This window comes from Pieris rapae, chromosome 1 (genome assembly GCF_905147795.1).
Source record: "Pieris rapae chromosome 1, ilPieRapa1.1, whole genome shotgun sequence".
In the NCBI taxonomy this organism is placed as follows: Eukaryota; Metazoa; Arthropoda; class Insecta; order Lepidoptera; family Pieridae; genus Pieris; species Pieris rapae.
The window spans coordinates 3,634,794-3,651,176 of NC_059509.1; the positions used below are offsets into that span (position 1 = coordinate 3,634,794).

Here is a 16,383-nt window from a genome sequence, read left to right on the forward strand (position 1 = left end):
AAGTCATCGTATATCAAGCAACCCATTTTGATACTCGAATATTACAACAGTTCACACAATCGTTTAGTTCAATTTGCTCCTTACATTACAAGGTTAGCGAACAAACGAGATACTAAAATTTGAGAGTCGATTAGTTTTTACACCTTTGATTAAACATGTACGTACTATTTGGAAACAAAGCATTCAAAATACTTGCTCTTATTTATTAAGTATCGTTAAAATTACTATTAAAATGATTGCATAGTATTCTGAAACATTGACGTTAAGATTAATGTACGTTAAAATATCAAGGGCTATGGAGGATTTTAATTATCATTTAAGGGCTTTAATAAACATTACAAGTAAAACCAACGTGTCAGAATGAACGATCATCAACAATGCGACATACAGTCTGCTCTTAGTTATAGGTGACGTCATACTTCATCGTTGCTTATCTGCGAGTGCCGGATGAGCGTGCTGCGTCTCCCGCAGATAACGGCACAATGCCATCAGCCAAGTGAGCCGAGCGACTAGCGAGCCATCGACCGGTGGGCGTGGCTCCAACCCGCCCCGCCGGCTCGCGCCTAATCTGCGCGGATAACGGATAAACCTAACCCCGGCCGGCATTGGAGGAGGCTTTAGCGAATGTCGACGCCTAGCGAACGCTATTGGCATTCGGATATAGGCGGATTAGGATATAGGAGTTTTATGTAATCCAGTTTCAGTGGATTTTCAGGAGGAGGGCTTGTGTAAAGCGTGTGCCGGGTCCTGTTGTAATGGATAACTTTTTGCGGTCTAAACATTGTTAATGACCGTCTAAACAGATTTATTGTGTTATCAATTAAGTAAGCAAATAATAACTTGTTAATCATATACCGTATATTCGGTTAAAGCTCACGTGTATCGCCCGGATGTTTTAATATTGAGTTTGACTTCCGGCGGAACAGTAATTCCTACAGGTTGGTAATATGAAGAAACAGATGAAGGCTGTCGAACTGAACTCCTGAGACTTCAGTAGCTTAATTGAAATTTTTAAAGTCAAAAGGCTTGTCGATTGCCAATAAGGCTTTAGCGTGAATCTCATAATAGCTTAACCTTGCTCAGTTATTAAGGAAAATAAATGTGTTAATTATTGTGAATATTTAACACCTATCTATTCATTGCTGCTAATCAATTCAATGAACTTTACATTTACTTTGTCGTATGTAAACATAAGAATTAGTGAAATCATGATAAACCCATTGTTCTACATAGTGGTGACGAAACACTTATACAACTATAGTAATCTTTACTATATGTTTTGGAAAATAACCGGTAAAATATGGATAAAATACGTCACTTTGAATCGGCAAACTATCTGTGCTAACTAATGCGTAGAAGATGCAAATTTGAACAGTTACAAGTTAGTGTTTAGTTCTTTGAGGACTTAATAGTAACAATCCAATTGACAATATAAGATATTCTTACAGATTTTATTATTTAGAAGTACTTAAACGGAAAGAAAGTTTTGTATGTTTTTTAATTCGGCTGGTTCTTTTGTGTTCCTTACATCGGCTGATAATTACTGATCCAAACTAATATTCATTATAAATATGATCCTCGATTTATAAGTTTTTGTAAAATTTAGGAGTAGGTACTTTATTTCTATTATAATTGGTATAAAGTTCTTTCGCAATGATAATAATAACAAACGAATTATATATTTTTGTAAAAAATTGTTTTGATGAAGAATTATGAAACGCTTTAAAAAGGTTTAGATCGACATTGTAATATTTAGTGATCTGTACAGCTATTGACTTCACTCTATATTGCATATCCATATACTACGTGTTTAGCATATACCTACCATGTACAAATGTATAGAGAAAGTGACCACTTAAATGGTGAACCACAGTGGCATTGTATTTGGCATTGGAGCTAAAACTATTCAAGTTCATTTACGTGTATCATCCAGTTTATCGTTTGATTTTATTGAAATTTTATAATAAAACTATATATATATATATATAACACCTGTACGTGTTCTGTCTGTCTTCTGACTCGTTGTCTTGTGTAAATTGTAGTTATTACGAGACGAGATTCGGGAATAATTATAATTGATAATATAATAACTTCCTATCAATAGTTCAAATGATTCAATAAATTTATTGTTATTAAAATTATATAGATAACTATGCTAAGACTATGAAAATTAGATAAACAAATAAACGCAGACATAAGAGCTAGAACAGGTGTGACAGACATTCTCACTAAGATTGACCAAATGAAATGCAGATGGACGGGTCATATGCTACGGAGCTACCATGAAAAATGGAGCAAAATAGACGTAAAACGAAGAGGAGGTCCACGCAAAAGATGGCAGGACGAACTGAAACTAACAGTACGTAACAGAAGAGTCGCAAAAGATAGAGAACAGTGGAAAGGGTTGGAGGAGGACACCATGCGATCATAATAAAAATAAACGTAAAATATTTGCTGTTTAAGTTTAGTTCCCAATCGCGATTATAATCATGTCGTTGATTAATTGTTGAATTACGAAAGAACAATACAGAAATGTGTTTTACACTATCGAATTAAAACATAAAATGATTTTGTAGGCGTTCAAAATTCAACAATTTGTTTGATAAATTAATAAATTTAATACGAATTAATTCTCAATAATTGCACATGGGATTTTCATACAATCGAAATATTTCATATTCAACGTGGTCAAAATTGAATGTTTAAGAAAGTACATTATAAAAGTAATAAAACGATTAAATTGTATACCCGGTTAGCAATTGTTTTCTAGGGACTACATTTTATCCGGGCCGGGTAATATCTTTGTTACCAGTCGGTCGATATAAAGCGACCTACTTGTTCCACGAAGTCATAACGGTTGTATTATTGTGTTGATTATCTAAATACTGTAAACATTTCATTATACTTTTGTTTACAATTGAGATACGCTGTGGATTTAGAACAATCTTGTTAAACGTGACGGGTGATTCTATGGGGTCCTATGTGAAATTATTGTGTGTTATTCTATACTCAACGTAACACACCTAGTTAATGTATTTGATAAACGTTTTATTAAAATAAAACATCATATGATATCTAAAGAGTGTTATCTTTCTGTGTATGTTTTAGTTTTTTGTACCATTGTGTACCTTTTAATATAATTCTATGTGTGTTTAGAAATAATATAACAATATAATAAATATCAATTTGCCACTTTATGAATGTGTATTTATAATTTTACGATACGTAAACAATAGCTTTTATTAAATAGAACGGTTTGTCACAGAATTTGTTTAAATTAAATCATCTAAACGATAAAGGTAAAAAAAGTGTTAGCCTAGTGGCTTCAGCGTGCGACTCTCATACCTGAGGTCTTAGGTTCGATCCACGGCTGTGCACCAATGGAGTTTCTTTCTATGTGCGTATTTAACATTTGTTCGAACGGTGAAGGAAAACATCGTGAGGAAACCGATATGTCTTAGACCCAAAAAGTCCACGACGTGTGTCAGGCACTGGAGGCTGATCACCTACCTGCCTATTAGATTTAAAATGATCATGGAACAGATTCAGAAATCTGAGGTCAAGACCTAAAGAGGTTGTAACGCCATTGATTTTTTTTAAACGATAATGGCTGCACGGTCTTGTGTCTATTGTATTTGGGCGATTTTCTCATTATATTTCCCCAGAGCTGACCTGTAATATGGCAGAAGCTATAGAAATTAAGATAAAATGCCGCTTGCCGGAAGGTAATACCGTTTAAACGGCCACGTACAAAATTAGAGGAAGCCGTGACAATTTTTTTCTTGAGAACAGAACAGTCGGGAAACGGGGGTGATTTATTTAATGAATAAAAATGCTTCGTGCCGCCTGCTCGGATACCACAATTAGCCATTTTTATGACTAGTAAAAATAATTCAAAATTAGTATGCAAATTAAACGACGTACAGTCTATTACCTATACCATTATATTGGTTGAAGTGAATAAAGATTGACGCGGTCGGCTAGAAATTCAGTGGTCGCTAGTTAATTTTAATTCATATCGTGATCGTGATGCGCCTCGCAAAAAAGACACCTATCAGCGCGTCGCATAATCGTTACAAGATAACGCCTAACACCCTCCCAGCGAAACAAATTAAGTACAGTAGCGATCTGTGAATTACAAGTGTAAATAATCCAAAGGCCGCCCAACCACCGTGGGCTGGGCTTTATGAAAAAAAAAGAAACTCGTTAAAATATCGGCTTAAAAAGAAAAGCGCTGAAGCGGGAGGCTGTGGTGGTATCGGTTTTTCTCGACGCGGGCGGTTCGCTGGGCGGGGCCGAGCCAGTCGCGCGCCGCCGGCCGGCACGAACGCACGTGTGTAGGGCTACGACGGATCGAACACATGAGTGACAGTTTCGGTATGTTGATGTCGTGACTCGAAAAAAATGGACTTTCAGAGTGCAATGGAGACATTCGCTGAAGCTTGGGCTGCGGCCAACACGGTCAAGTCGGAGGCGCCGAGTGACCTTTCACAGGCAAGTGCGATTTTTATCAATTTTTTTGATTTTATTGTTAAAATGAAACTGTGTGTGATTTAACAGAGTGATTTCGTAAAATAACTATGTTTTATTATTAATGACAAAATTGTGTATACGATAAGTTACTGTTACGGTAACTTAGATATGGTCAGTTGATTCCTACCTACACTCTAACAATAACTGCTCGTCTTGATAAGGTAAATTAGTATAAATGTTATCAAATAAATATAAAAAGTACGTATTGCAAAAATCAAAAGTAATAAATGTTTCAGAAGTCTACGAAATTATTAAGAAATGCAAAAAGATCAGATGCATTTAGCATAATAGATTTGTTTGTGATTTTTTATTTGCCGTGTAATGTTCGTGAGTGTTATCTAGATTAAAATAAGGTAGAACAAAAAACTCTTTGAAAATATAAGTTTTAGAATTCCATTTAATTTATTATCTACTGAAGTTTTTAAATTATATAACAACTATTTAAATATCATAAGACAACTAATATGTTGTCCACTAAATAGTTTGCAATTTGTTATTTATTAAATCCGTCGATTAAGGTATCTTACTTTGTCTTAATTATCCTTAACGATGTGGTTAGCCTCATTAAACTCGGATTAGAGGTAATTTTACTTATAACTTGATTAAATATTCAAATCACATGACAACATTTAAAAAGTATTTGAGTCAGAAAATATATCTTTTATGTTAATGATTTATTCAAGTAAAGTTATTTTTTAAATTAAAAACTTACCTATTAAATAATTTATAGTAATGCTAAAGTCTTCATAGTTGAAAATATATAAGCAGGAATGTATTTTTTCATATTTAATACGAATAGTTTGGACACCTATTACTTACATTTTTTGCTCAATAATAATTTGTTACATTACTAACGGAATTCCTGGTTTTATTAAGATTGTAAAAAGTAGCACAATAAGGTCCTAACAATTTTTAAATATCATATAACTAAATCATTTTATAGTCTTTAGAATAAAAACTTACAATAATAACAAGCATCTTTTGTTTTTTTTTTCAAATTCAAACTGTGAGTGACATTCATTGTCAACGATAGTAAATTTGAAATTGGAATTTAGAAAATTCAATTTAAAAAATGAGTACTCGATATTCATTTAATTGTATTGGGAAATTGCTTATCGTAGATTATGCAGTTAATAGGTTTTTAATCTGCTGTGAACAGGTTCACTTGCGGTTTGATTTTGCGAAACACCTATTAGTGATTTCTATTCTCTATTGATAGGCTTTTTACGCAAAAACGTGTTCCATAGAAAGAATCCTTAAAATTATATGACTTTAGATTTATATGGTATAATAGTTGTACATATGTTTACATAATTTTTACATATTCTGTGTTATGTCAGTACACAGGTGCATATAAAAAAGTGGTTTTCAGCTATGCTATAATTCATAGTCATATATATATTTATTTTAATGTTTAACGTAAAGGCAATCTTGCTTTTACCTTACTTATTCGTGCATTGTAAAATAAATTTTAATGCAAGGTAATAAATACGCCAATTATATGTACGCCTTCTAAAAACCGGGCACCCCTGGCTAGTAGTGAATCGTACGCAAACCGCGACTCGTAATATAATCTGTACCGTAGATCATATATTCTATCAATAGCTGTGGTGTTAAATAGACTAATTTTAAAAACTATAGATTGAGAAATTTACTTTTAATTTTTCTATAGTCTACGGTTAAAAACTCTAAACAATTTTATCTACGCTACTTTTTATGAGCGTTATCGGTATAATGTAATCGCGCGGACATTATACGAATCGCCTTTCTGATTAAACCGATAGTGCTGTTTATAAATATACGTGCGAGTTAATCCATTATCGTGGATTATGTATAGGTTTGCTCCATTTACAATTGTAGTTGACGCATTTTGTCATTTACCTAAATACTTTAAAGATCTTGTAATCAACATAGTCTAATGGCGAATTAAAACGTTAAATGAGACTTTTTGAAAATTGTAAGTTGTAAGTACAAATAAAACCTACTTTATAGGAAGGAAAAAATACATAAGTGATACCTATATGATACCTATAGAAACTGTTAAGTCTCTCGGCCAAAAGGATGGCGAGTGCGTTACTGAACTCAGAGATGGTATTTTTTAAGCCCTTAATTTCTGAAATACACAAATGTGAATCTGTGTTATAGTAATAGTAATTTAATCTTCAAGAATTATTTTAACTATTTGATGATTTGTAAACACAGCCGGCATAGTTTATAAATTATTTTTTTTATAGTTTTGAGATTATACCTCCAAAAAGTTTGATAAAAATATTAATTTAATTTATATATTATAAAATAATTATGTAAATAAGTGATACCGTCTAGCAAGTCTTTCAGCAAGAAGGCTCGCGGGTGCGTAGCCGACCTTTAGAGAATTGAAGATTTAACTTCTAAGATCCACAAAAGTGATTTAATCATTAATTACTTGGTGATTTGTAGACAACCTTCACAGTTTGAACAAATCTATGATATCAATATAAACCAATCACCGCTATCCCGTGACGATGACTTAGATAATTTGGGCGCAAAAAACCACTCAAATTACATCCAGATGGTATATAGAAAGTCGGCGCGTGCCGACCACAAAAACTGATGACGGTTCGTAATAGATAAATCCGTGCAATTACACACGTACTGCAATCGAGATTCGATGATTCCTACATGCATTTTTTTATTAAAAACAAGATTTTACTAAGAATTGTGCGATAAACCATTCAAACGAATTGTGTGTAGAATGTTTGATTTTTAAATTGGTATATACTTATTTTAAATTACACTTAATTTTCGATTAACAAATCGATATCAACTATTTCATAGCCTTGTAGACACGCGCCCCAATAATGGGCTCCATCTCGCGGATAAAGCGGCGTCACCGTTACCTTTCTCAAATCACGTACACTATTGTAATATCCAATCGGCCAGAAATGAGATTGCGGCTAACAAGTTATTTACATTGACGTTTTAATATGGAGAATGAAAAAAAAAACTATTTAAAAAGGTAATTATAACGTGTCCGTAATAGCCACCGTACGCGCCGGCACGCAGCCTTTGTGACGTAGCTAAACCCCGAGATTAATTTTGGCGTTACAATGAGCGGCATTTTCAACGAATCGATATCGCTTTATCGATTTGTCAAGAGGCAGCAGACGCAGAAGCCTCCCGGCGAAGATGAGATCTTCATTGCGGTTTTTTGGGGAAATTATTAAAATGAGTGCGGGATAATTCGAGATTGACGCGGGGTCTGTGACCGGGTGAGGTAGTTACGGGGGGAGATGAAAAGCTGCGAGGCAGCATTGCGCGGGCGACGCCAAAAACTAACCATAATTTACTGGACGGCTGCTGACACGCGCGATCAGTTTTTACCTCTGATCCTGTTACAGAGCACATTTCTCACGTGCACCTGAGACAAATTTTGAAAGTATAATACTTAATGAGGTCTGAATATCAAGAATAATGCTCTCTGTATTTGTATATGTACGATAACGATCTGTTTCTTGTAAGGACATGTTTAAATTCTCAAGTCGTAACCTTAAACTTTTTAAACAATTATGGAAAATTACAACAATTTTTAAAATAATCCTCACGTGTTATCTAAACATCAATATTAACATAATACCTTAGTCTGAAAATTAACTAACCCATTTAACAATATATGTGGTAATGAACACATATAATTATTAATTATATGAATAAGATTTCTAAAACTAGTTCTATTTTTATTAAAGGTCGGCGTGGAAGTAGCAAAGACAACAAAGCATTCATAAATGTAACTGGCTTATGTTATCCATTACACCAGAGTTTTTAAATCTTATTCGAGACAAAAACAACTGCCAATCGAAGCCAATTATTCGATACTTTCATGACCTTAATGAGTTATGAATTACAAAAGAAGGCCTCTTTAATTTGCTACGTGAGAGGATTTGCGCAACGTGGGCGATAAATGTTATAATATAAATATTTTGTCTATTGTAAATTATTGTAGAATACCTTATATAAAGTAGTCCCCTACTGAAATGACTCTATAATAATTATAACAAAAAGTTTACTAATTGTCACGACTAGAATATCCGTAAATTACTTCGGCCGTGTAAGAGAAGACAACATAGATATTCATTGTTTTATCACTGTGACAAATTAATCTGTGTTAGGCATATTAAAGCTCACTAAATAATCATTGAGTATATGCAAAACAAAGGCATTTCTTTAGGGGCTCGCAATCTAGCGGTTACCTGTGTTTTTGCCCCCCTTATTATGCAGATTCCGGCGAAAAAGGAATAAATTTAATAACACGCATTCGTGAGCTTGCCTTATCGAACGCACTTGCTTCTGATAATCTGCGCGCGGGCAGCAATTACCGCGAACGACGCAGTGAACGCAGTGTACTCACGTAACAGAGGTAACATACTTGCCTTTTAAATATTTAACCTTAAAAAAGTTTAAGAAGAGATTTATTTTTTCGTTACTTTCGATACATTTATGAGTTTTATATTCATGAATTGATAAGTAATTAAAAAAGGAGAATTGTTCATTTCGACTAAATTTTTTATACACACTGATAGTGAAGACTTAAAATGCATGTAAAATTATTTTTTATTTCAAACTATCACACCTACTTTTGTGTCAAAACTTAATATATTTTTTTAAAACAGACCAATGTGATCGGATCTTTAAAGAGATGAATGAAATGAAACACAAATATCTAAAGGCTGTAAATATGTGTCAACCAAGTGATAATTTGTTACATCTAAAAAGAACAAAGTTCCTCCAAGATTTCCGAGCGAGTACAGTTTTGGTAAAATCAATTGTTACTTTTATTTTATTATTTTTTATGTTCCTGTAGACCTTCCCTGAACTTCCACAAATATTTTACGATCATAATCAAACAAATCGGTCGAACCTTTCTCGAGTTTAAAAGAAACAAACGAACGGCAAATAATTTTTAACATAAAGATCTAATTTAATAAGAGATTTTTTTGAATTATTAAATTCACAAATTTTCTACGTGATCAAGGTTTTATTAACAAAGAGTTCTATCATATGACAAGGCGATTGTGTCCGCAAGTTGTCAAATGTCAATTACACTTTTAAATTAACTTTCGTAACACATTTCGAAATAGTTACGTTTTTCTATTACTTACCTAATCCACAAGTTCTGTTGTTAATAAGTTTTAGTTTTGCAATGTATAATAATGTTTATATAATAATTATTAATACATTTTTTTAATTATCAAGATATATACGATGTATAAACTACTTCAGGTTTTAGGAAATTAATTAAAAACAAAATTTCATTGATAAAATTAAGGAATGTACCCCTCAGTAGGCTTAACTAAAAAGATATTGAATTAATTGACAAATATTCTACTATCTGTGCTTATATTAATTAGTTAATTTCTCATAATTAATTCTTCATATCTCTTTCTCTTTCGTGCGTGTGAATTTTTTATTGCATATGCATTCTCATTGATTCAGGATCACCTGTTAGGACCAAATTTTTACAATATTTATTAATATTTTCAAAATATCTTCTATTAACTAGGAAAAGCGAACTTCTTTGTCTAACTTTAAACATTCCATAGACTGCCGACAATACATTAAGTAATCCGATATTGCTTAAATTAAGACGTGTCGGTTCGTAAGGAAAGCTTTGCGGTGTTCTAATAAGGATAATCTCAGTGCCTGAGTGCAATTAATAATGGACGCGCGTTTGTTACAGATTGTGTTAATAGGATATGAGCACAGAGTATGCAAACAAATATATCTTGTATAGCATTTAACTAATTATATTTGACTATATGAGGGGTTACTAACACTGGATATTTACTGATTTATGTTTTGTAGAATTTTATATATACATAATACGGCTAGTATGTAATATAATATTGACTTAATTTGCTACATTACTAATAAATAAGTTAGAGATAGTGTTGATTAATGTCGTGCGTCCGAGAGAACGCAAGTCCTGACCTGAGTCAAGATTACGAAATTAAAAATATTTTTAAATATAGTTTCATATGGAGGAGAATGACCAAAAAACTCCATCCTTACACTTTTTAAAATAGTTTTTACAATATTTTGTAAATACCATATGCCTAGAAAATAAAATAGGCACATGATGTCAAATCACACATATTTACATGTCTTTTAAATGTAATTTTAAACAGGCGGTAGGTACTATATGTTTAAAGTATTTTCAACTCGATTTCTGAAATAAATTAAGGTACTACTTAACACAGGTTTCTCATACTATCAATATCAGATACTATCAATGAAAAATTCAAAATACTCATTAAGTTTTTTGCCGCCTTAAACGACCAAGTAAAAACCGACCATTGCTCCAGTTTGGTTTCATTTTTAAGGAAATGCATTGTCGATCAATCTGTTTTCTGGGAATGAAAGTTGAGTGCTGAGTGGATCAAGTTAACCAAAAACTTGCCCCTCGCCTTAGCCTTGAATGGCTTAGCCCTCTGGTCAGAAGCAAATAGCTGACGTAGCCCACGGCCCGCCGCGCCCTGCATACGTAATGTGAGCCTGAACGAACAGGAGTGGTGTGGAGATGCGTTCGAAAAGGTTTTTCCTGAGAATGATATCTTAATTATATTCTCATGAGACCGTATGTACTTTCGCATATTTTTTGGGTGTGTTATTAAAATAAAGTGTTAAATTTTACATAAAAACATGTTTCATATTATAATTTAAATAATCAAATTATAATTAAAAAAAAAGTTTTTACAATTATTTTATTGCATATGGTAATTGTTTACTTTACAAAATAAATCAGCTACAACTTTTTAGGCCCATTTCTGTACCTGTCATTTCATAATCATTTGTCAATCTAATAGGCATCAGCCTCCTATGCCGGAGACACGCCATTGACTTTTCGACTAAGGCCAGCCGGTTTCCTCACGATATTTTCACTACACAACCAAAGTCTATTGGTGAACAGCCGGGCATCGAACCTACGACCACTAGGCCACATTAAAATAATACTGTTTTTTATACAACAATATAAACATATTTAAATGTACATATATAATAAATCCATATGTCACTTGTAATAAATGACACCTCCACGCAGCTTGTGTCCACGTAATGGAGTATTTCGCATTTGTTTCATTTTCATTTTTTGCCGGTTCGATTACCCGAACGCAATCCCGTCATTCTCGGCGAAATTCGGGAGCGTCTCAGCATCCAGATATTAATTATTGATTGACGATAAAGTATGCGTAAATATTACACTGCGCGTGATTATGGTCCACTTTTTACATTACCACCAAACACGACTCGCTTTGGGATACTCATTATTCGTGTGGGATTATTTGCAGCTGTAGGCGAAACAAGTTGTTGCATTTTGGCTGCTTTTATTCTTGTTTTTCACAATTCGCCTCCAGCTAAAGTATATTAGTCCTACCTTGTGAAAGCTTTACAAGTAATTTGTCATACATGAGTCGTATGAGTTGCCGAAAAGTATGATAAAAAATCATATTAATATTGTTAACTAATAAACACGAACAACGCCATGTTTTTTTATTTATAAATACTTCGTTGCAAGTACATAGAAATATAGTATAATAAAAAAATAAATTACCAGGAAGACAACTGGCTGACTTATTGCTTTCTAGCGATTGGTTCCAGGTAACCACTGTGAAAAAATTACAAGAAGTGCAAAACTTCATAAGACATTTATTTTTACTATACTTCTGAACCAAGCAAAATAATTAAAATATTTGTAAACAGTGAAAAGGACAATGATACAAAATCGTATTATCTAGAATTTTTCATAGATGTATATTATGTATAAGGTTAACCACACTGAATATTGTAATATGTAGAATGTAATATTTGTTTTGAGTAAAATAAATATTTTTTTTATTTTATTTTATTTTCGAATCCTCTAGAACTTCGGGATATTCATGTGTCAACTACGTTATATAATTGTTAGACAAAACTTTACTAAGCTAGAAAGCACTTAATATATGATAATTAATTCAATATTATAATTTTGTCTCATTTAATACTGTATTTATAAGTTCAAACCATTTGTATGACTCAATACTTAGCGATTAAAAAGAGTGGCGGAAAGTTTCTTGCCAGTTCTTCTTGCCCGCTTTACGCCCTTGACTTGACAACTGGTAGTAAATGTAAATTTATAATTAATTTACTTCTTGTTTACCTATATGAATAAAGCCATTTTGAGTTTGAGTTTTAAAACCCAAGCCCTTGTTTTAGGGTTAACTGCAACTGTCCTCGTGACAAATTAATTTCCCATATAAGTAATAAGGGGAAAGTCGGTGATAGTAATCGCCATACACGTCGTTAATAAAGGCACAATAGAACGGTTAATTACTAAAAATCTCAAAGCTCAGCTGTCGTCTGCGCCGGCGCAGCCTGGAGTACTTTCGAGCACCCCATGTTTAATCCATTCTACGCGCTTGACAATTTCAAAACATGATTTTATACCATCCAGGAATCGGAACTTTAATTGGCCTTTCAAAAAAATATATTTTTGAGTAATGCAATATACTGAGTGCTTGAAAGTAAACGAAAAATATAAAGCAAATATTAATTATAGTTAAATTAATGCTAAAATTGTTAGAAGTTTAAAACCACAAGAGTTGCTGGCTATATCAAACACAGTATATACTGCTATATTATAAGTGCTCAATTTAAATATATTATTGAAGTTACTTCTTTTGGCGGTTTAGAAAAATGATGATAGTAAATTTTTACGATGCGCGAACAAAAAACCGACACCTTGAAGTTAGCTATGGTCAATATTTTAGCTTTTTTGTGTCATTTATATAAACTTTTTTTTACTAGAAAATGCGCTATACTAAAACATATAAACTATTAAATACCTTTTTTTCTACTGCAATTGTCGTTTTTTCTACAAATGTAGAATAAAATTTTTGAAAAGATTTTGACCTTATGCCAAAGAACGCGTATACTTAAGTACATACATAGTTTTTTATTTAGGATAACCGGTGTGAGTATTATAGTATTGTTCTATTTCATTAGTAGGTTAAGATAGAATAATTATGTGGAAAAAAACAAATTGAAACAACATAAAAATTATTAGAATATACGTAAAAAATTGAAATTCTAAAAATATTATAATCTTAATTAATAATATACGTCTGCACATTAATAGGAATTGAAAGTGCTCGAATTAAGGATCAGCCCTAAACATGTAAAGCGACGTTGAACACAGTTCGTGAACCAAGTGCGTATTGTGTCTAAAACAAAAGGTTCGGTAGCACCACTCGAGCTTAATTTTTGAGTGCGAGTTAGTATTTGAATTGGTTTTAATCGTGGTATAAACAATAGGGCTGTCGCCACGCCCAGACCATGTGGTGCATGTTGTAGATAATAATGCATTGTTTTTTATTCATATTTTCAGAAATTGTTATCGAATTAGCGTTTATTCAGAATTGTAAAGCTCTAACAATTTGTTCCCGATAATGTTAAAAATAGATGTTTCGAAACCTCTACATAGAATTGTTGATAAATAAGATTTACTATGAATTAAATATCACAAAATTGTACAACGACACAGCTCACTATGAAATTTTGACTATGAGACTTTCAAAAGTGCTATTAAAATTAAAACTGTCAAATTATGACAATATATAGAATTACATGTTTTTGAATATAGCGGTAATAAGTCGATCGTACAAAAAATATTATTTTTCCTTTTTCGTGAAGCGATGTTGCAATTGATATTTTGTCTTTATCATTTATTTATTTACAGCTTATGTGTAGCGAAATTGCAAATAAGAATATTTTAAAGTTATTTCTATAAAATTAACAATAAACCTTTTCCTATCCATTAATAAGTACTATCCGGCGAAGAGTCGAGAAATCATCTAGACAAAAAATATATACCTACTCGGACTGCGATTAATTGCTCTATCTATTGCTAAATCTAAACTTTTAGAGAGCAATTCGTCAAAGTTCATTACCAGCTTTCCGTTATTCCCATGGAATAAAAATGTTAATGGGTCATAGTTACATAAATCATTTCGCAAAAACCTTTGCCCCTACCTCATGAGAATCCGTATATGTTCAGCTTCGTTAGATTACAGCAAAAAGCGATTGATATATTCGTGGTGCATACTATATTATATGTAAATCGTTAGGCGTTATCCCAGGGGCAGGGGTGAGTGATGCGAAACGCGTGAGCAATCATTTCGATCGGCGACTGCGCAGGGAAATTACGGAAACGCACACAGCGGTAAAATGTATTAGGGGGACAGGGGACATGAGGTTTAGCTTTATATGAGACCTTTTTAACGTGCTTTTAAAATTTGTTACTTAAAGTTGACTTTAGTCCAGTCCTGTCCACTATTCCTTAGCAATATATTTATTACGTATATTTTGTACCTCGTGTTCTGCAAATGTATGTGTATATATTATCTAAAACTAAACAAAAGTGTGGGTATTTGGTGCGTACAAACTCATGTATGTGATTAATTTTCGGCATTATATAAATAAATAATTAATATAATGATGTATTTAATGGGTTATCTATAAACTAATCTAGATAAGCGATATGTTGGCGATAGTCGCACTTTGCAAAATTTGTTTATTGCTTATAGAATTAGTTGCACTACATATCACCTTGTTCATATTTAGAGTATTGATTTGTATTCTATGCTTGTAAAAACAAGTAGTGGATAATAATATGCGATTTTGTTGGCAGCCCTGAGACCAATGGCCATTGCTTGATAACGTTTTTTATTGTACTGATATTAGTAATCCACTGCTAACCACATGACTATGCAAATAAACATTTATAGAGCATTAACAATTACGTATGCAGCTGTAGTGCCGTTTTTATTACATAAACTATACCCTTATATTGTGTCTACAAAGAGAAATTTTAACTCTACTAACCTTAAAATGTATTGTCAGTTCTCGTCCGCTCTACGCCTCATATTTAAGAACTGGCAGCATATGTAAGGCCTTTATTGTTATATTAATTATTTTTGATGCATAAGGTTACCTATATAACACACAAATATTCGTAACATACGTAGTAATAATAATAATGAAACATATTAACTCAAACATAACGAAAAAATCTTTTCAAATCAATGTAATTCTAAAAGTATGTATAATTAGCTCTTTGAAAAATTGTAACTTACAATTAATTATAAACTTTGATTATATAAGTTTTTTGTACATGTCTTGGAAAGCTCTGAATAAAAATAATTAATATATAAGCATCAGCCTACATAATGGCGTATTATGAATATCGAACCGCGATAAGATCACACGAAAGTGAGAATGTGTGTAAAAATGTGCGTCTGCGCACTTGTCACGCACTATGCTTATTTAAAATCGAGGAAATCGCAGGTTCGGTCAAACGCGTTTAAAACACGCACGTAAGGAATCCACTCTGTAACCGCCATAATTTTACTTAATTACACCTAATTTGCCCAAATGAGATATAAAACGAGCAAGCTATATGGAGTTACACGTAAATTATTTTTAATGGAATGAATCGTGACGTCATAAGAGTCATATGTATTGGATTACTTCTATGTATTAGCGGCAGATACATTTGTATTAATACTATTAAAGCATTGACAAAAACAGTGAAGTCAAAGGCCGCCCTAGGAGTGCGCAGTGTGGATATTTATCCGAAGTCTATGATAGATATGTCTTATCCAATTCAGAAAAAAAGGAGAGTGAGTTGAGGTCCCTTCAAGGTAATTTTTTTAAACATTTCTGAAATAAAGAGTCTTAAGGTAGGTTATATCGATAATATAACAAATAAAAAGTGCGTTAAAGTACCTAATTGCAGTATTGCGTTAGAAATCACACGCGTCTGTGCACGCATTGAAA

General features: G+C 32.6%; 1 protein-coding gene across 1 annotated transcript in view; it reads left to right on the forward strand.

Moving 5' to 3' along the window:
* Positions 1-4,315: 4,315 nt before the first annotated feature.
* The window catches only part of LOC110994907 (homeobox protein dve-1), a 79,227-nt gene continuing 67,159 nt past the window's right edge, over positions 4,316-16,383 (forward strand). Inside the window, exon 1 of the mRNA XM_022261824.2 lies at positions 4,316-4,494. Coding sequence (XP_022117516.2) covers positions 4,405-4,494 — 90 coding nt within the window. The 5' untranslated portion in view covers positions 4,316-4,404. The remainder of the gene's footprint in view (positions 4,495-16,383) is intronic.